We start from the raw sequence: 21,276 nt of genomic DNA on the forward strand, positions 1-21,276 counted from the left end.
ACGGTCTCGCCTAAACGGTTCCTTTAGAAAACGCTATGACATCAGAGTATAAACATCAACTTACAAATCATTTTGCAGATTTATCACACGAAAAAGGCAAACAAATGAACAAAGGCAGTAATGCAACCAAAGGCTGAATCTCATGAATGAGTTAGTTAGGGATTAAAGGTGCATTCAGGAAAGCTTGTAAATCAGATGTTCAGAAATAAAAAGAAACAGGAGAATCTCTCTGGAAGGCAGTGACACAATGTGTGCAGTTTTATTACTGGATCTGTGACTTACTGTGCAACAGTATAGTGTCATATATTAAATGCTTTACACAACCTTTTAAAAAAAACGTGAATGAGAACTATGCGTTGCTCTGATCATGATAGTTAGAAGCTTGTTTTTCATATTCAACTGTTTTAAAGCTTATAGAAGCAATAAGCCGGCACGCCAATCCATTTAATTTACTCAGCCCGTTTGCAGGAAAAGGCGATAATGTAAAAGGCATTTAGCGTGCAACAAGAACGCCTTTCTTGCTTTCCGCGTGTCATTTGTACGCCATGTACTGACTGCAGTGTAAACACATCTGTGTAAATATGCAACGCCCAGAGTTTGTGACGTAGAATAAAAAGCGGGAAATACCGCTTATGACAGGCGGGTGGGGAAGTGAATGGGTCCAACACACCAACACATTCTCACTCCCAACTCGTCAACGGATCAGGTACGGCGTGTCAATATGCTCGTTACATGCATAGTGTCCTTTCAAAATAAACTTCCATTTTCACAGGAAGCAGGGTTTAGGCAACACAACCACTTAGTTAGGATTAAGAAACGGTCGTGGTTGACGTTAACTTCACTGACTCGACTTTCGTGACCCACATGACTTACGATACTGACGAGTCACAAGACTGACGTGACATAATAAGTTACTTTTAGTTTCACACGGGACACGAATAGCGGTCTCCTGGTTGAAAGTCTTGTGTTTGTCTGACCCATCACCTCCCCTGGGTCAACATTGGAGTTAGTTGAAAGCCTGTTCGTTACATACTGTTGCTAAAAGATGCTTGTGTTGGTTTTCGATGCCGAGGGGTGCTGCCCAATCTGTGATATTTGGCGAGTTGGGAGTGAGAACGGGTTGAACAGGCAGACGTCTTTTAACCAGGACACCAGTGTTTTTTGTTTTGCAAGTTATGTTAGTGACTTATTTGCGTACTTATTTTAAGGTCAACTATGACGTTTTTTCTGAGCGGTTCTGTTGCCTAAAGGCTGGCTCACACTAAAAGATTTTTCAAATCTTACCAGATGTTGAAAACTAACAGATTCATTCATGAACAACAAGAGTCCAGAGTAAATAAACATGGCGGACGACGGCAAGAAGAATTCGTGATGTTAGTTTTTACTTTGTACTGAAAATTCACGAAGGATGGATGGATGAAGTCATGGAGACACGTTCAATAAACACACGTGTTGTTGCCACAAATCAACAAGTTGGTCCTCCATTTCTGAGCTCCATCTCACTACTACTTTATGCTTCGTGTTTAGCATTAGCTCATGCATTAGCCGCGGTTGCCATGACGCATTAGTCGTCCTTCCTTCTTCAGTCAGCTTGGTTCTCTATTGGCTATCGTTGTTTCCCTCGTGACTGCGTCATCAGCTGTCCTCGGGGATCCCACACACAACAGGACATCCCATCATAAATACTGAGCATGTTTAATATGGTTGTGTCTAGAAGGGAACCAGCAAACTCTCAGAAGATTGTTAAGGTTAGGCATTAACCTTGAATAGTTAAGTAAGGGATAATGTACAGCTAGCCGGTCATTGTTGTGAAATAAACCCCGACAGGGTGATGTGGACTTGCATCCCGCTTATCCCACGGCTACTTACTTAAGAAATCAATAATTTGGCACAAAAACGGTCCGCCAGAGTCCGACATTAGAACTGCGCCCATAGCAACGGTCTGTTACACATAGCAACACACTGTTATACATAGAAACGGTCTGTTATACATAGCAACGGTCTGTTATACATAGCAACGGTCTGTTATACATAGCAACGTACTGTTATACATAAAAACGGTCTGTTATACATAGCAACGGTCTGTTATAAAGAAATAACAGACTGTAGAACGCCGTGATCGACTAATCAGAATCAAGTATTCAACAAAGCCGTGTAATAAGGTTAGGCATTGACCTTGAACGGTTAGGATAGGTCGTCGGGCAGTGAGTCTCGCGTGAGATTTTGCAAATCTCAGATCAGATTTCACAGTTTGCTGGTTCCCTTTTAGACACTACCATTATAATACTGTATCCGGCATTGCCTAAACCTAACTGTGGACATTACCGTAGTTTTGTTGCGTGGCATACAAATGACAAAAAGCGAAAAGCCTAAAATGCGTTCTCATGACACGCCGAATGTCGTTGTGATGTCGTGCTATCTATTCGCCTTCCTGTGAGACCGGGTTGAATTTACTCCATTATCAGGGTTCCCGCATGCATTTGGGTGTGTTGTATTAAGGACATCCATACGCACACACACAAAGAAATGCAACATTGGTTATTACGCACGCACTCACTCACTCACTCACACAAATGTAGACGTTTCGCTGAAGGTGTTAAGAGGTTCCTGACATGTGCTCCGAGGCATCAGGCTCTCAGCCCCGCGGGGATCGGTGTGATTGACAGTCTCCCAAACAAACAGAGTCACAAGACGCTGGAGAAGAAAAACACCCACTTGCTCTTTCACAAACAAACACGCCAGAGAATGTGAGGGACAATCGAAACGGCGGCGACGACGGCGGCGATCAGAGCAGGAGGTCCGTGACTGAGGGCAGCAGCTCGGACAGCAAAGACTCCACGTTGGCGGTCTGAGTGACGGGGTTGCCACGGAGATCAAGGCGCTTCAGATTGGGGCAGGAGGCCAGCGGCTGAAGATCTGCCAATGTGGAGATTTCTGTGCATTTGAGTTAAAGAAAAAGCCGTCATGAGTTCTGCAGAGAGTCCCTGACCTAAAAGAAGTTTAGTCAAGTGTGCTATTAGTATATTTAAGAGGGTATACTTTCAGTTTATGTACTTATCAGAGATATATTTAACAAGTATACTTGGCTTATACTGACAAGTACACAGAAAAGTCTAACTATACTTGGCTTATACTTGTCCTTAATCTTTTGGCTTGTAGTTGTACATGTTGTAAATGTATGTTTTGATATGAATTTACTTCAATTCATCAAAAAAGTTTCTACGTTTTTGGATTCTCTGTTCACCACGGAGGCATGCCAGAAAAACTAATTTTATTTATTTATTTATTTTTATCATCACAAAACATCAAGTCAAATAGCAAAAGTCTCTTTATGTAATACATAAATCATTGGCTAAGTACTATAAGTTATAAGATAGAAAGTATATTTTCAAAATCTAAAAAGTGGGCTATAATTTAGCCAAGTATACTAGCACGATGAAAACTATTAAACTAGTAGTTTCCTGATAGTATACTTTAAAGTGTACTCTCATAAAGTATAAAGTGGGCTACAAGTATATACAAGTATACTTGCAGTATAAAAACTATTAAACCCTTAGTTTACTGAGTATACTTTAAAGTGTACTTTCATAAACTACAAAATGGGCTACAAGTATTAAACTAGTAAACTATCAGTATATCTATCGTATAGCTGCAGTGCAAAATAAAACTTACATGTAAACTAGTAGTGTACTCAAGGTATACTGAATACTATACTAAAAATATATAAAGTATAAATACTATACTAAAAGTATATTTTTATAAACTAAAAAGTGGGCCAATTTAGTTCCAAGAAGTATTGAAGTAGTACACTTACTAGTACATTGATATTCGTATACTTACTACATAAAGTATACTTGGGGGAAATATACTTGAGCTTTATTTAAGTATACATAATCTTGAAGTATTCTACTTTTTGGTCAGGGGAAGCAGCGATGGATAGGAGGAGAAAGGGCGTAACGTGAGATCCACGTGTCAAATATGACACTGAGATGTTAATTAATTCTTCTAAATATAAAACCTGCAGGACTGAATCTGCATGAGGAGGTCAACACTGAAGCTGTAATTCAATTTCATTACAGAAACACAACTTGACTTGTGGCCTCAGTGTCACAACCTGCAGACGACCACATTAACTCGTCTCCGGTGTATCAGAGGAAGCGAAGCGTGAAGGAGAAGACAGCAGCTGGGTGTCTCTTCCCTTCTTAATGATGCTGTTTGCTCTGTGAAATTGCAGCTCTGATTGTATTTACTCAAAGTTTCAGGTAGAAAACAAATTATTCACGGCATTGAAGCTGAAGACTCTGCAATTTTCTGTAAACACCGTCCTTGTGCGTCTTTTAACATCGCACGCCGTCAGCTGCTCGGGCTCTTTAGCGGGGAGGTTGCTGACGCTGCTAAAGGATTATTAACACAGATCCAGAATGGGACGTTCTCCAGAAAACAAACCAATGAATATGAATGATTCATCGCTCCTTTATGTAGTAGATTTTTCAAGTGTGTGAATGGCCTCGAAGCCCCCAGAACTAGTCAGACAAATGCTTGTAAAATATAACAGTAAAGGAGCCAGTAGGAGGGGAGCAGCTAATGGAGACTGCAACATTCGGTCAGCCCTCTTTTCCAGTTAAAGACCATTTAGAATACCCTGCCATTATGAATAAAAACATTACAAAGCTTTTAATACTAAAGCAAAACTATGGTTTAAACCAGTGGTTCACAACCTTTTTCCTTAAAGGGATAGTCTGGGTGTTTTTGAACTGGGGTTGTATGAGGTCCTTCTCCATAGTCAGTGTATTACCTACAGTAGATGGCGGTCGGCACGCCACAGGAGTAGCAGCACGGGAGCAAAGCAATGTCCTGCTGTGGACAGTGTGTATACACATACATTTATACACAGATGAACTATCGCAGCTCTGGGTGACCACAGACAGATAGAATAAGTTTGTCCTCCATCTCTGATTCAACAACGTCAGGACGTCAGTGACGACAGGAGGAGAATCTCAACGCTGATAGGCTTTCGTGACACAGCATCGCGCAAAGTTCTCGTTGAGTTGAACTATTGAAATATATACTTGTCATTCGCGTCGTCTGGCGTGAATTCGAGGCTATTCGCCTTTGCATTGACTTTGTCGCAAGAAAAGTTCAATTTGTGTTTCCCCTTTAAAATCAAGAAGGCCTCACGACCCCGTCAGGCTTTGGCGACCCCTAGTGGGGGCCGGGACCCCCAGGTTGGGAACCAGTGGCTTACACAAATCTTAAGCAAATCTGTGAACACTGAGATACGTGAGTTCATATTGAAGACACATTTTAGTTTCTTTTTTGCTGTTTTCAATCATAGATCTCAGTCATTGTTTTGATTGTAGTTTCAATTACTGTCTGTAGCGGTTGTTTGTCTGTTTTATTGTTAGTTTCTGTATTAAACGGCTGTATTATGTGTTCTTATTTGTTTAAAGCCTAAACAGGGACAAGGTCTGCAAATTAACTACAGCTAGAAGTCCTATAAATATATAATACACTGCATCAAAGAATAATTTAAGGATACTGTTATTCTTCAAGAGGAGTTCCTCCAGTTTGGGAAGGTGATAGACTCCTTCCAGATTTTCTATGGAGTTGTTATCAGCCTCCAAGACCTGCAAGTGTGAAAAATGTTAATCAAACATGTTGCAGAAAAAGAAGTAATCAATATTTATCTTTCCTACTGTCATCTGCCAATTATGGGACACACAAAAGAAGAACAGAGACGCTGCCCCGTGTGGGACATATAATTGGATTTGTATCACCTCCAGGCACTGCAACATGGCGAACTGAGGGGGCAGCCGCTGCAGCTGATTGGTCGACAGATTGATGTGGGTGACCAATAACAGCTGGTCCAGGTGGCATAAAGTGGTCAGGTTCTGTTAGAAAGAGAAAGCAGTAATCACAACTTCCCCGTGTGGCAGGCAGATAGAAATAATTTCATTATAAGCAAATGTAATTTATTGTTATTTAATTCTGAACCTTGTCAGAAATACTGAAGACGCGAACTTCAGCGTACTCCATTTTCAGGATGGTGTTTTCAATCATAAACTTGCTGCACAGGTCGCTGTAATAAGCAGAGCGCATGGAGTCCACCTCCTGAGGGAAGAATAAGAGTCAGTGATGTGTTTCCTAGTCAGTGTCACAGACTGTATGTGTTTGGTACTCACCTTCAGTGTTTGGAAATGAGCAAGAGTCTCCTTTTCATATCCCAGAGGGTCTAGCGCCCTCATCAGGAGGATGATGGTCAGTAAGCACCCTGCCAGGGAGAGAACAATAACATCACGATCAGCAGCAGCAAACTGCAGTATTTATGTGAAGTTTTGGTTCTGTAATGAACGAGGAAGCATGTGGATGTGATGCCTTTAAAAGCGCTTACACTTGTTGAGTGGCTCCAGTTCTTGTAGCTGGTTGCACGACTGCAGCTCCGACTGTAACACCGAGGTCTTCTCTACTGACAGTTCACTCCTACAGACAAAGTTACACACTCAGTTCTTCATACTGCTTCAAAGAACGACACAATTAGCTGACAAACAGATCGATCCGCACATCAGGCAGCTCCCGTTAGAAGGACTTTAATGCTGAGTAACCTTTCGAACACCAGGTTCTTCCTCAGACTTTTGATAAATAAAGGTTGCATCCGAAACCTCAGTATGAAACCAGTAGTTTGTGAATTGCATACTATTTCCAGTGAAATATTACAGTATGCAACGCTGGACACTATAGCAGCATAAATATCCCACAATGCAATGCGGTAGTGACGACGACGTTAATAACAGAAGTTGACGGACAGCTCTGTAACGTCAATTTAAGTTTAAGTAAAAGATTTCACTTTGCTAGGCGTAATATATATTTTAAATTAATTCAGACTTCGATTCTCACAAACCGTCGTTTTGGTCACATGAGGTTGGCACAGGTTACCATGGTTACGCGTCTCCAACCGAGAAAGAGGCTCTAAGGAAGTGGCGACGTAAATTACAGCTCAGTGCGTAATGCATATACAAGCACACGTAACATACTGCACCTGTTTCAACTACTCAATCAAATAGTAATATGAAAATACAATATATTTTAAGCATATACACCGATAATATGTCAAGGCTACATATATATTTATAAAAGGTACAAAAAGGTACATAAAGAAGATTATGGAAGGAAAATACTAGTATATACATGCGCCTCTAATATAATATATATATATATATATATATATATATATATATTATTAGAGGCGCCTGTCTATTTAATAAAAAGTAACACCAAATAAGAAAAGCATAAAAACTGTGCAAAGACAATACCTGAAAAGTTCCTGATCCGTAGCAGAGTCCCGACACCAACTCTCCGCTCGACCTGTTAAAAGTTAAAAGTTCACAGTGTAACGATGAAGCTTGAGAAAACACACATCTGTAGAGTATGAACATGTAAAGATGTATGATATGTATCACCTGTGTACAGAGCACAGTCTCTGCGAGTGGGTTTCTCAGTCCAGTGCACCGTCAGGTTGTGTTCATTTGAGATGTCGCTGATCGTTCCAGGAGGAAAGTCACAGATCTGAGCCGGTGTTAAGGTTAAAAAAAAAGGAGATTATTTATTCTACAAGTGAAAAGGAAGAGTTTGATTCCAACTTCCAATCAGCCACCTTTAAAAAAGAAACCCCAATGAAACCCACTGAGGCCCTCAGCGTGAGTGTGCATAGTAAATACAAGAGACTGGTAGAGCAGGGCAGTAGGACTCAAATATAACATCCTTGATGGAATAGCTTTAATATATTAAATTGAATGTGCACAGACCAGTAAAACATTCTATCACTGAGTGAGCATTAAGCATTTTTAATCTAGTTTGGGAGAAAACTGAATAAAGATACAAATTTAAAAGACTAAATAAACAGATTATGCTAAATATACAGTATGTACAGTCCCTGAGTGAGTGACCACAAATGAAAAGTGTCTGGCCACAGCTGCATCTGCTCTAATAAAATATAATATTAACATTAATGAATATGGATGAAATCATAACAACTACTTGACTTGCATGTCAACAGATCCGTTGCCATGACAACTGAGCAAACGGCCTCCACTGATGAAGACCGTTTTAGAGATTTTTTTAGTATGTCCGAAACCTCAGTATGAAACCAATAGCACATGAATTGCATACTATTTCTGGTGAAATATTACAGTATGCAAACGCTGGACACTATGCGGGGATAAATATCCCACAATGCAATGCAGTAGTGACAACAATGCTCATAACAGACAATGGCGGACAGCTCTGTGACGTCAACTTAAGTGTAAATATAAGGTTTCACTTTGCTAGGCGTAATTTACATTTTAAATTAGTTCAGACTTTATGATTCTAATAACAAATCATCGTTTGGTCACATGGTCACATGAGGTTGGTATGGGTTACCACGGTTATGCGTCTCCAACCGGAAAGAAGGCTCTCAGGAAGTGACGACGTAAATTACTGCTCGAAGAGTATAGAAACAAAGAGACGAAACTCCTGTGTTATTTTGACAGCATCTGCTGCCGCCATTTTGGACTGAAAACGCTTATTATATTTATAAAATGTTATTGTTCAACACAGGCCATTTCGATAGAATATGACAATACAATAATAATAACAACTTTGTTTGACTTTTGTACGCCACTTTTTAGGCAGATGTTTTACTGGCGTCCGGTAGTCGCTTTCAGTCCAAAATGGCGGAAGCGTAGCTCTGCTGCTGGGCGCTGATGTTGTATTGGAACGAACAATTGACTTTCCCTTCTTGGCAAAATATGTTCTTTGTCAGTGCGTCCGAAAAGATCCATACTACCGTTTATTCACACAGAAATACATTGAGCGATAGTACACATATTGAGTATGTAGTGCATAGTTTGCGGACACAGTGTGTGAAATGGTTGAAAGCTCTGGAAAAGGTTACTGAATGGGATTGTCTTCTCAAAATATTAACACCTACTCTTCCATGTTAATTATAAAAATTATCATTACAATATGTTTTGTTTTTAAAGATAGAAGCAGCCATGATTTTCAAATAGTGAAATCAAGTGACTTTTTGGAATGAAAACACCATTTTTTGCGAGCTCCCCTCCGCAGGACGCTTAGTCTGTGAGGACAGATACAGAGAGCAGCTCTCCTGCAGCTGTTGAGAATCCACGTCCTCCTAACATGCATCTACGTCAGCTGACTAAACTTGGTCTCCTCCGTGTCATTGTGCCCTGACAAGTTAGAATACCTTTTTAAAAGCATGTCTGTGGTAAAAGTAACAACAACATTCCTTTCCAGTAAACTGATCAAAGTTTTGTGATGAAACACTTCCCCCTTTGTCATGCACATACCATCATTATCATCATGAGGTATGTGAAGAATGACGAGAACAGATTGTTCAATCAGCAGCACACAGTGACAGTCAATAATAATAATAATAATAATGTCTGAGGCAGGACTAGCCAGAGGAAAAGGATACCCAGACAGGGCTGTGTTTGAAGCGCGGGTGGACGCTCCTCCACTCCACTCTCTGAGGCTGACCATCCAGGACCAGCAGCAGGCCGACTGACTGCGCCTAACGGAGCGGAGGAAAGAAAAAGAAGAAGAAGAAGAGAGGTCGCTCAGTAAACGCTGGAGACCACATGGACACAACATCACAGTTTCTTACAGTTCACTTTTTCAAAACTCTTCACACAGTTGGCACAACTGAAGTCAGTCTGGATTAAACTGTGGATTAGAGCTGAAACAATTATGATCAACCTGGCTATTTTATATTTAGTTTAGGGTGTAAATAATGAACTTAATAATTACCCTACCATGGTCATTGAAAGAAAATCAACAAATATGATATTTTTTGTGTTATCTGTTCCCATTGCGTGATTGTTTACTCCATTTTTTGTTTGTATATTTTTCTTTGCTTAGTATGTTTTTTTCTTTTTTTGCAGTTTGTGCTTACATACTGTACATTATTTGAAAAAATATATGAAAGAGTAATGATGAGAAAGGTCTATGACGTAAAAACAGAATGCTTTTTTAAATTCTCTCAATAAAAACTATTATTGATCAAAAACAAATGTAAGAATGAGAAAGTAAGTGAAGCTACTCACGTTAACGGGCCGAGAGAAGGCGACGGCCACTCGCTCCTCATCCCGACTGACGTACACACAGCTTATCATCTCTTCACGCTCCGCTGTTAAAAAACAACAGAGAACATCGTTACATTTGCATGCACAGAAAAACTGCTGTTTACTTTCATTCATATTTGTACATATAGACACAGTCAGAGATGGACGTACCTCTGCCTAGCAACCAGCGATAGTAGAACCAAGCACTCTGATCGTTGGGGTCGGTGAAGAAAGCATTCTGTACAAGCTCATATTCTGGAAAGAAAGATGAGTATAGTTGAATGCCAAATGTGTTGAATTACACAGCAGACATCACCCTTACAGCACCACTATTTACAGCCTCAGACTGCCCCCTGCCTGCTGTTAGGGGGTACTGCTGACTACATTCATTTGCTGAGTTATTGTTAAGTTTACCTTTGAGGAGCTGCGCCTCACAGACGCGATGGGAGTGGATTTGTGGAGAAGGCGGAGGGGAGGACTGGGGGGGCTTGTGGCACGGTGACGGGGGCTCAGGAGACTCTGGGTGGAGCAGCGGCAGCAGGGTGCTGCGGTAGTGCCAGCTGGAGTAGTTGGAGAAGTTGGAGCCAATGAGACGATCAGTGAACGCCAACTCCTGATCCACGGGCACGCCGGACATCTTCACAACCATCCGGCGGTAATCCCAGCAATGGACTGGTCCAGATGGGAGGATATGGTGGGAGACATGGATGGAAATAGAGCAGTGACATAACACGTCTAGATAGATTACAAAAAAATCTACAATTCTGAACTTTCAACATCCTCCTTTTTTTCCTGAAGTTTCCTTTTTCTACTCACAGTTGCGGTCGTCCAGGTTCAAGCAGCGATCACACAGGCTCAGCTCTCTGGCCCAGTCCGGTCGAGGCAAGCGGGTGGAGACCCAGCCTCGGTGGTGCCAGCTGCCGTAGGACTTTGGGTTCACTTTCAGGCACGACTCCAGAAACGACAGCTCAGCCTCGTAAATCTTTTGCACTTCATCCTCGTCCCTAGAGCGGACATCGAGAAACGAAAAAAGCATCATTCTCCCGTCATATCTCTGATGATTTACCATTCAATAATTATTCTCTACAGGTGACGAGATAACTGGTAATGCTCTAACTTCACAGTCTCCAGGTGCATCAAGATCTCTCTTCTGTAGTTCCAGAGGGTGCCGAAGTCAGGATTGGATGAGAGGAGCTGCTGGGTAATCTGGAGAGCCTCATCGTCCCAAACACCCTCCTTCCTCTGTCAGACAGGAGGAAGCGAGGAAGCAAAAAACAGGGAAAGGACATATAAGAAATGATGACAAGAACAAAACAAAACTGAAACTGATAAACAAGCACAGCTCAGTCAGTGAATCTATTCAATAAGCACTAAGCATGACATTTGCTTTTAAAGAGGACCTATTATGCATTTGTGCTTTTTCCCTTTCCTTTAGTGTTTTAGTCACAGAGCCCAAAGTCACACAGAAACACTGCTGCTGAGCTGCCTGAAACACCTTGCTTGAAGTCCTGCCTTCTCTTCAACAGAGCGTTTCAGACGGAGAGTGAAAAGAAGTGCTGCAGCACAGCCGGTATGAGAAAAAAAATAAAGTGTTTTTTGAGCACTAAAGCATGTAAAATGTACCTGAAAATGAGCACAATAGCTCCTCTTTAATATTGTACTTTAAGTGTCACATGTAGACTGCCATATAACAGATAAGGCTGCAGTTATTCTTTATTCTTTAGTCCGTCTCTAAATACTTTTTCGACTTCCCTTTCCTGTCTGTGGCTCTCAGCCCCGAGACCATTTGGATCTACTGAAGACACAACGCTTAAAAAAACGGTCGAAGGTATATATTTTAAATTTGAATAAAGGCTCAGTAATTTGCATATAAGATTAAACAGCTGGGCACTGTAGCTTTTATCCAAAGTTACTAAAACAGGAGGAGAATTTGTGCATTTGTTGGGGACTATTTTCAGCTCTAGATGAATGCACCTTTGGTGGTCTAGTGAGTATTTACAGCAGCAGGACGGTGTGTGGATTTGACTAAATACATATTCTATTTTCAGACCTTTACAGTCATGCAGAAAAAAGACACTAAGGACCCTTCATCACTCCTTTCAGCTTACTGAAAAAAAAAATTCCCGCTGCAATATCCACTTTAAACAAGGTTAAATGTCTGACTGCCTGTCTGTAGACTGTCACTACTTTTTAAGGCAGCTTTGCACACCTGCTTGTATTTATTTATGGAATTGTTTGTGTTTTAATGTAATTTTATGTCTTTCATCATTGTATGTTTTTATGTTGTTAGTGTGCCCCTTAACTTAAGACAATTTTCTATCATTATGTGATAGACAAGTGGTTCTCAACCTTTTTCATTTCAAGGAATTTATGCACATTAGGTCACAGACTGCCATTTGATAAGATTTCGCTTCAGGAACCTCCATCTGAAAAGATTTTGGTTGTTACATATGATTAAGACCAGAAGTTGATAGTTGTCAGTAACAGTTGCGGAGATAACCATGGTGGAGGAAGTGAAACCTATGATCAGAATAGTCACTATTATGACGCTATTACTCACATTGGGCTCATTTTTATGAATTAAATAGTGAAAATAAATCTGTCATTTTTCTGGGGACACCCTGGAACTCCATCAAGGACCCCTGGTTGAGAACTACTGTGATAGACAATACAGGGGGTGTACATGTGTCTTTGTAGAGGACCTTAGAGAAACAGGCATCTCGTGCAGCCACGTATATCTTCAGTTTCTTCTCCCTCTCCTTCCTCTTCTCCTCCTCCTGCTGGGCTGTAGATTTAACCTTCACTCGGCCATGCTGTCAAAAACAACACCAAGAAGAGGGAGTAAGTAGAGTTCACTCTGCTGGTTAAAGGTTATTATAAATAACTGATCACTCTCATGCACAATATGAACACTGGATCAAAGCAGTGCCTACATTTCATGTAGTAAATGATAAATCTCTTACCATCTTTTCTGTTTGAACAGGAGACTTCCCAGAGGATCTGTTTATGGTGGAAAATGAGGAGTTATATTCAGTGTTAGGCCTGAGTAAGTTAATATTATTTTTTTTTTGCACATATATAAAACTGCACAAAATCCAGTCAATGAAAAAAAAAAAAAAAAATGTGTGAGGAGAGGTCAAGAAGCCACAGGCTTATACAAAGGACCTCCCCCCAACCCCAGGAGAAAAAAAACAATAACAAAAAGGAAGAAAGATCTAGACTAACATCATTTTAAAAATACAACAAAAGTTAAACAACAACAAGAAGTACACAAAATGTGCAGAAAAACCTAACCAAACAGTGGAAAACAATCCAATAAAAACAATGAAATACATACAAAAAAACAGTACAGAAGAAAAGAAATATATCTAAACATATCAAAAGATAATTAGACATCATGAATTAAATGTGATGATAATTTCCTTTTAAAATGTTCTAAGGATAACGAGCTCTTGATAACATGTATTTCTGTGTTCCATATTTGTACACCACGATATCTGAGGGAGTACTGGACATGTTTTGTTTTGTAAAAAGGCAGGTGAAGATGATTAACCTGTCTTGAGAATTAGATTTAAAGAAGTTGCTAAACGATGATGGTAGAGAAGAAGGCAAGAACATATATTTATATATAATCACACATATCTGATAAATATTTATGTCATAAACTGAAAGAATGTTCAGTTTCCTGAACAGTGGAAGAGAGGCCTCCTTAGAGTTTGACAAAGTTGCCAATCTTACAAATCGTTTTTGCAACAAATAAAGTTTATGAAGATTGGAGGGGTATGTATCTGCCCAAACGATATTACCATAAATCAAATAGGGATAAATCATGGAATAATATAAGGTTAATAAACAAGAAAATGTTCTAAGGATAACGAGCTCTTGATAACATGTATTTTGGTGTTTCATATTTGTACACCAGGATATCTGAGGGAGTAGTGGTATTAGTACTGATATTATAATATATTAATATTATAAGCTGATCATCTGTGTATATATATATATATATATATATATGTATATATTGTATATACATATATATATAAAACCCTCAGTAAAGGTTAAAACACTGAACATAAGCAGCCCTGAGGATCTGTTTATGGTGGAAATGAGGAGTGATATTATTATATATTAATATTATAAACTGGTCATCTGTATGTGTATATTTAAGCCTCAGTAAAGGTGAAAACAGTGAACATAATCAGCCCTGAGTATGCTGATATTAGTACTGATATTATTATATATTAACATTATAAGCTGGTCATCTGTATGTATATATTTAACCCTCAGTAAAGGTTAAAACACTGAACATAAACAGCCCTGAGGACCTGTTTATGGTGGAAATGAGGAGTTATATTCAGGGTTAGACCTGAGTAAGTTAATATTATAGGCTGATCACAGGTATGTATATATTTAAGCCTCAGTAAAGGTAAAAACACTGAACATTAGCAGCCCTGAGTCTTCTGATATTAGTACTGATATTATTATATATTAATATTATAAGCTGATCATCTGTATGTATATATATTTAACCCTCAGTAAAGGTTACTGATATTAGTACTGCTATTATTCTATATTAATATGATATATATGTGTATATTTAACCCTCATTAAGGTTACTGATATTAGTACAGATATTATTATGTATCAATATGATATATATGTATATATTTAACCCTCATAAAGGTTACTGATGTTAGTATTGATATTATTATGTATTAATATGATATATATGTGTATATATTTAACCCTCATTAAGGTTACTGATGTTAGTACTGATATTATTATGTATTAATATGATATATATGTATATATTTAACCCTCATAAAGGTTACTGATATTAGTACTGATATTATTATGTATCAATATGATATATATGTATATATTTAACCCTCATAAAGGTTACTGATGTTAGTATTGATATTATTATGTATTAATATGATATATATGTGTATATATTTAACCCTCATTAAGGTTACTGATGTTAGTACTGATATTATTATATATTAATATGATATATATGTATATATTTAACCCTCATTCAGGTTACTGATGTTAGTACTGATATTATTATGTATTAATATGATATATATGTATATATTTAACCCTCATTAAGGTTACTGATGTTAGTACTGATATTATTATGTATTAATATGATATATGTGTGTGTATATTTAACCCTCATTAAGGTTACTGATGTTAGTACTGATATTATTATGTATTAATATGATATATGTGTATATATTTAACCCTCATTAAGGTTACTGATGTTAGTACTGATATTATTATGTATTAATATGATATATATGTGTATATTTAAGCCTCATTAAGGTTACTGATGTTAGTACTGATATTATTATGTATTAATATGATATATGTGTGTATATTTAACCCTCATTAAGGTTACTGATGTTAGTACTGATATTATTATGTATCAATATGATATATATGTGTATATTTAAGCCTCATTAAGGTGAACACAGTGAGCATTAGCAGCCCTGAGTCTGCTGCTAGCTGCTCATTAGCTCCAGTAAACAACACTGAGCTGAATAACACAACAACAGTCATATATATATATAATATATATACATTTAACTACAGATAAGCACTGAAGGTCACATAGTTAATCCAGTAAAACACTCACCTGTCGGTGTTCACCTGGCTGGCTGTGTGTTTTCAGAGAGCAGCTTGATTTGTCATTAGTCACCACCAGGATCTCTAACGACTACAAGTCTGCACTTCCGTCTCACGACACTGACGTCACGGAGAGAGAGAGCGCGGTGGTTTGTGGGTCTCTGGTGACCTCTAGTGGAGGAAACAGCAAACAGCAGCACAAACATATTAAATCAACAGTATGATGGAGGTGGAAGAAGTATTATATTATTATATTTATATATATTGAGTAAAACTAGCAATACTACAGTGCAGTGGTGGAATATAACTACATTTAGTACAATTTTGAAGTACTTGCGCTTTAGTCTCAAAAAAGTACAAAATGCAAAGTCTCCCTCAAAAAAATCCAAGGCACCCTGTAGTGTTTGAACAAAATTAAAATGCCTTTATTTTACATAACAATAATTGTTTTAAATGACCAATGCGTTGTGACCAACACAGGTCTTCATCGGGGTCACTGTCAGCATTCAGCAGTAGCTAAATATTGTACTTTTTACTCCACTACATTTATTTGACAGCTTTAGATATGTGTTACTTTGCAGATACAGATCATTATTATTATTAATAATAATAATAATAATACAAAATATAAATTAACTAATATATTATGATTAGGGCTGTCAAAGTTAACGTGATAATAACGCGTTAACGCAAATTCGTTTTAACGCCAATCATTTCTTTAAAGTATTATGTTATGTAAAAGTACAAACATATTAAATATGATTTTAAATAGCATAACAGGGAAATACTAAAAAAGTAAGCCATTTTTCAAATTACAATTGAGGGTGCAAAATATTTAACTGAGGGTGCAATGCATGCTTTGCATGCCCATGTAGAGCCGGGCCTGGTGGTCAGTCTCTTCCTTAAAGGTCCCATATCGTGCCCATGTTCAGGTTCATACTTGTATTTTGTGTTTCTACTAGAACATGTTTACATGCTTAAATGTTAAAAATAACCTTTATTTTCCGAATACTGTCTGCCTGAATATACCTGCATTTACCCTCTGTCTGAAACGCTCCGTTTTACTGCATTTCAACGGAATTGCAAAGGAATTGCGTTGCTAGGCAACAGTTTGGGTCCATGTTTACTTCCTGTCAGCTGATGTTATTCACATACATTGCAATAGGAAATAAACTGGGACACATTTAGAATGTTTACGTTTAAAACCGTGTGATGGTCTAAATATTGTAGATTTGTGACATCACAAATGGACAGAAATCCAAATGACTTGTTTTGAACGCACAATTTCTGAATACGGGCTGTGTGTATGTCTCCATATATTGAGTGTAACAGTATTTATAAAGCACTTAAACCTGCTATATAATATAAAAGACCTGAAAATCCCACTTTTTACAATATGGGAATTTAAGTACAATTTTGAGGTACTTGCACTTTGTTTGAGTATTTCCATTTTATGCTATTTTCTACTTCTACTCCACTACATCTCAGAGGGAAATATTGTACACGAAGACAATGGGAGTAGAAGTGCTGCTGGGTCTCTGTGGTAATCACATACAGGTGCTCTTTGGATCCTTCAGGTGATGTGTGCTAATTCAATCTTGTGAAGGGCTCATTGCATGGGTGGAATATGGTCTCAAAAAAGTACAAAATGCAAAGTCTCCCTCAAAAATAACCCAAGGCACACTGTAGTGTTTGAACAAAATTAAAATGTCTTTATTTTACATAGCAATAATGTTTTAAAATGACCAACACGTTGCGACCAACACAGGTCTTCATCAGGGTCACATTACAGGGAAACACATTATGGAATGTAAAAGTACAAACATATTAATTATGATTTAAAATAGCATTAAAGGGAAATACTAAAAAAGTAAGCCTGGTTATTATTCAAATTACAATTGAGGTTGCAAAATATTTAACTGAGGGTGCAATGCATGCTTTTGCACTCATGTAGAACCGGGCCTGGTGGGCAGTCTCTTCCTTAAACAACGGGAGCAGATAGAAACATTACTGAAGCTGGTCACAGCAAAATCTGTGGATTATTGTGACATTACATATGGAAAGCAACCCTACTTTTAAGGTTTTTTTTCTGGCCAGATGCCTCTGAGTACATTGTATTGCACGAAAAATAATCTTTCTTGGATTTGTTTGTAATGATTTATATACTTTTTAATGAGAGAAAGAACAGCTAGAAATGGATGATTTGTTAGAAGAAGAAATCACTGATATGAGCCGATGCTTTCAGAGGCACAACACAAGTCTAATGTTGATTAAAGTGATACACTTAATTTTAGGGCGTCCCCTCTTCTGACAGATGACAGTTTGCAATTTCTGATAATTATAATTTATGCAAAGTGTAATTGCAAAATGATAAGGGTGTTTTATTCATAATAATAAAACATTATGTAGTATTGCTGTAACAGAAGTAGAAGTAGCAGGACACATCTAATAAAGTTACATGATGTATACTCAACTGATGTAAATAAACAAAAAGTAAATAAATACAGCACACAGCCATTCTACAATGAGCCTTACTGCACACCTCATTTGTTTTATTAATTTAGTGGAAACTTCCAATTACACTCTGACATTGAATTGAAAAGATTTAATCTTTCATTTTCAAAATAGAAAAAAAGAAATGACATTATGTGCTGAATTTTATCATCTCAGAGGGGAAATGCTGTTGCTTCCACATGAATACAAATCCAATCAGACAGTTTGCAGATTGTCTGCACTTCACCTTGAATTACTTTGTTGGGTAAATAAATTAGAAACAAACAGCAAAACAGTCTCAGATTCAGACACCTTTGTCTATTGCATCAAATAACATGTTTGGTACAAAATAAAGACAATATATTGTGTATTTAATGTATTGCAGTGAAGACCGGGATATTTAAAATCCCCTAAAAATGACAGGAAATATGGTACAGTTTAATGATTGGAATGTCTTATTGTATATAATATTGTATATAATACAGTACTTTGTCACAACTATAACTATAAAATAAAGTTAATCAAGTTGTTGCAAAAACTAAATTCAGCCTAAAACAATTTTAGATTTATTTGAAAATACCCGAAAAGATTTATGTTCATACTATGATTTGCTGACATATAACATAATATTATAATATACAGTAATATTATATAACCACTTAGTCTCTATCTTTCTATCTAGAATCAGAATCCAATATCCAGATAGGTTTTCACATACATGGAATTTGATTTGTGTATTGGTGCTTAACATAAACATAGAAAGAGAAAATTAAATACAAAAATAAAAGTAAATACAAAAATAAAGAAACATAAATCTCCACATTTAAGAGTAGGCTACAGACTTTCCTCTTTGATAACGCTTATAGTTAGGGTTGTCTTTGACCAGCCCCTAGTTAAGCTGCTATAGGCCTAGACTGCCAGGGGACTTCCTATGACACACTGAGCTCCTCTCTCCTTCTGTATATATTCATGTCCCATTCATTGTTACTAACTTCATTCCTTCCCGGGAGTCCTTGTGCTTTCTTGTCTCGCAGGTAACCATGGAGCGAGGTTATACCTGGAGCAGGGGTACACTTGGAGCGGGGTTTCACCTGGATCTGGATGTCACCTGGATTGTGGCTGCAACTGCTGCCACGTTCGCTGCCTGCCTGACACCAACTGCTACCATCATTAATTAATTCCGTCTGTACGAGGGACTACCGAGGCTTAGCGACAAAGTGGCAGCCTGGAGAATGAGACTTCTCGGTCACTGCCAAAGACATCAAGAACTCCCAGCAAGCATGCTGGTGCTGCGGGAACCAACGCACGGGCATCGATCACAGGGACGTCCCACACCAACATACATGGACGTACTGAGGAGAGATGCTGGACAGTGCTGGCGAGCTAGCCAGATGTATGGTGGACTGAGACAGCTGGAAGCTCCGCTTGAAAGGGTTTTGTGTTATTAGTCCTACTTGTATTAGTTATTACAGCTGCTGTGCTATTATTGTGGTTGCTTCTCTCTCTCTCTCTCTCTCTCTCTCTCTCCACCCCCCCCGACCCCCTCCCCCCAGCCGGTCTCGGCAGATGGCCTCCCACCCAGAGCCCGGTTCTGCTCCAGGTTTCTTCCCACTAAACGGGGAGTTTTTCCTGGCCACAGCGCGCTTGGTGGATCTTGTTGGGTCTCTAAACTATGGTGTATGGTCTAAGACCTGCTCTATATATAAAGCGTCTTGAGATAACTTCTGTTGTGATTTGACGCTATACAAAAATAAATTAAATTGAATTGAATAAAAAATAAATATATAGAAATACTATAAACATATGTACAATATATCTGAATTAAAATGAAAGAGCTGTGCAGTTTTGTGCAAAAATATAGATATTCTATCTATCTATCTATCTGTCTATCTATCTATCTATCTGTCTATCTATCTACAGATGCAGCCATCTAAAATTCTGAAATGGAAATACTCAAGTAAAGTACTGTGGTGGGAGGGAGGGGAGATGGATGGGTCCAACAAACACAGGACAACCAGGAGGCCGGTGTTGGTGTCCCAAAGTGTTGTTGAGTTATTTTGAAATTACGCTAGTGACGTGTTTTCCGTACTTATGTTGTTTTCGTACCTATTTTACTTAACTTACCTATTTATTTTAAGCCCAACCGTGACGTTTTTCCTAAACCTAACTACGTGGTTGTGTTGCCTAAACATAACTGCGGACGTTCCTGTAGTTTTGATGCGTGGCGTACAAATGACACAAAAAGCCTAAAATGCGTCCTCGTGAAGGGAACGCCATCTCATGGTGACACCCTGCAATTTAATGAATGGACGTGTTTACAGTGGAATCTAGAATTCTAGCGGCTGGAAGTTGACAGGGAACTGGCTGGAAGTTGGCTGGGAATTGTCTGGGAACTGGCTGGAAGTTGGCTGGGAACTGGCTGGGACCTGGCTGGGAACTGGCTGGAAGTTGGCTGGGAACTGGCTGGAAGTTTGATGGGAATAGGCTGGGAAGTGGCTGGAAGTTGACTGGGAACTGGCTGGGAGTTGGCTGGGACCTGGCTGGGAACTGGCTGGGAACTGGCTGGAAGTTGGCTGGAAGTTGGCTGGGAACTGGCTGGAAGTTTGCTGTGAATTGTCTGGGAACTGGCTGGAAGTTGGCTGGGAACTGGTTGGGAGTTGGCTGGGAACTGGCTGGTACCTGGCTGGGAACTGGCTGGGACCTGGCTGGGAACTGGCTGGGAACTGGCTGGAAGTTGGCTGGAAGTTGGCTGGGAACTGGCTGGAAGTTTGATGGGAATAGGCTGGGAAGTGGCTGGAAGTTGACTGGGAACTGGCTGGAAGTTTGATGGGAATAGGCTGGGAAGTGGCTGGAAGTTGACTGGGAACTGGCTGGGAGTTGGCTGGGAACTGGCTGGAAGTTTGATGGGAATAGGCTGGGAAGTGGCTGGAAGTTGGCTGGGAACTGGCTGGGAACTGGCTGGAAGTTGGCTGGCAGCCAGCTGGGAGGGAAATTCTAGGTGGCTGCATCTGTATCTATCTAAGTAATG

The 21,276-nt window shown here is 38.9% G+C and overlaps 2 protein-coding genes across 4 annotated transcripts; both read right to left on the minus strand.

The window, feature by feature from the left end:
* Positions 1 to 1,545: 1,545 nt before the first annotated feature.
* On the minus strand, positions 1,546 to 15,902 carry rabggta (Rab geranylgeranyltransferase subunit alpha). Of its 3 annotated transcripts, none has more exons than XM_037771254.1 (18): positions 15,766 to 15,902; positions 13,085 to 13,121; positions 12,824 to 12,934; positions 11,239 to 11,363; positions 10,938 to 11,125; positions 10,536 to 10,793; positions 10,293 to 10,376; positions 10,104 to 10,186; positions 9,476 to 9,571; positions 7,458 to 7,563; positions 7,311 to 7,362; positions 6,392 to 6,480; positions 6,183 to 6,271; positions 5,995 to 6,111; positions 5,778 to 5,891; positions 5,540 to 5,627; positions 2,060 to 2,934; positions 1,546 to 1,942 (listed from the first exon to the last, which is right to left on the minus strand). In XM_037771254.1, exons 2-17 carry the CDS (start codon positions 13,085 to 13,087, stop codon positions 2,786 to 2,788), a joined length of 1,752 nt encoding a protein of 583 aa, XP_037627182.1. In that variant the 5' UTR covers positions 13,088 to 13,121; positions 15,766 to 15,902; the 3' UTR covers positions 1,546 to 1,942; positions 2,060 to 2,785. The 3 variants fall into 3 exon arrangements, with proteins under 3 accessions (XP_037627182.1, XP_037627183.1, XP_037627184.1); XM_037771255.1 differs by having other exon boundaries at positions 13,085 to 13,124; positions 15,784 to 15,850; XM_037771256.1 differs by lacking the exon at positions 1,546 to 1,942 and having other exon boundaries at positions 2,874 to 2,934; positions 5,540 to 5,891.
* Positions 15,903 to 20,575: 4,673 nt separating this feature from the next.
* On the minus strand, positions 20,576 to 21,256 carry LOC119488503 (putative protein TPRXL). Its single transcript, XM_037770231.1, has one exon. It carries the CDS (start codon positions 21,254 to 21,256, stop codon positions 20,576 to 20,578), a length of 681 nt encoding a protein of 226 aa, XP_037626159.1.
* Between the last annotated feature and the right edge of the window lie 20 nt (positions 21,257 to 21,276).

Source organism: Sebastes umbrosus, chromosome 5, assembly GCF_015220745.1.
Source record: "Sebastes umbrosus isolate fSebUmb1 chromosome 5, fSebUmb1.pri, whole genome shotgun sequence".
Taxonomy (NCBI): domain Eukaryota; kingdom Metazoa; phylum Chordata; class Actinopteri; order Perciformes; family Sebastidae; genus Sebastes; species Sebastes umbrosus.

Excerpts from the sequence above, each read along its gene's own strand:
- rabggta (XM_037771254.1), bottom strand. Across the intron at positions 11,364-12,823 it reads GAGATGCCTGTTTCTCTAAG|AGGAAGGAGGGTGTTTGGGA; the intron begins GTCCTCTACAAA and ends CCTGTCTGACAG. Across the intron at positions 6,481-7,310 it reads ACGGATCAGGAACTTTTCAG|GAGTGAACTGTCAGTAGAGA; the intron begins GTATTGTCTTTG and ends CTTTGTCTGTAG.
- LOC119488503 (XM_037770231.1), bottom strand. The coding sequence starts at position 21,256 with ATGCAGCCACCTAGAATTTCCCTCCCAGCTGGCTGCCAGCCAACTTCC.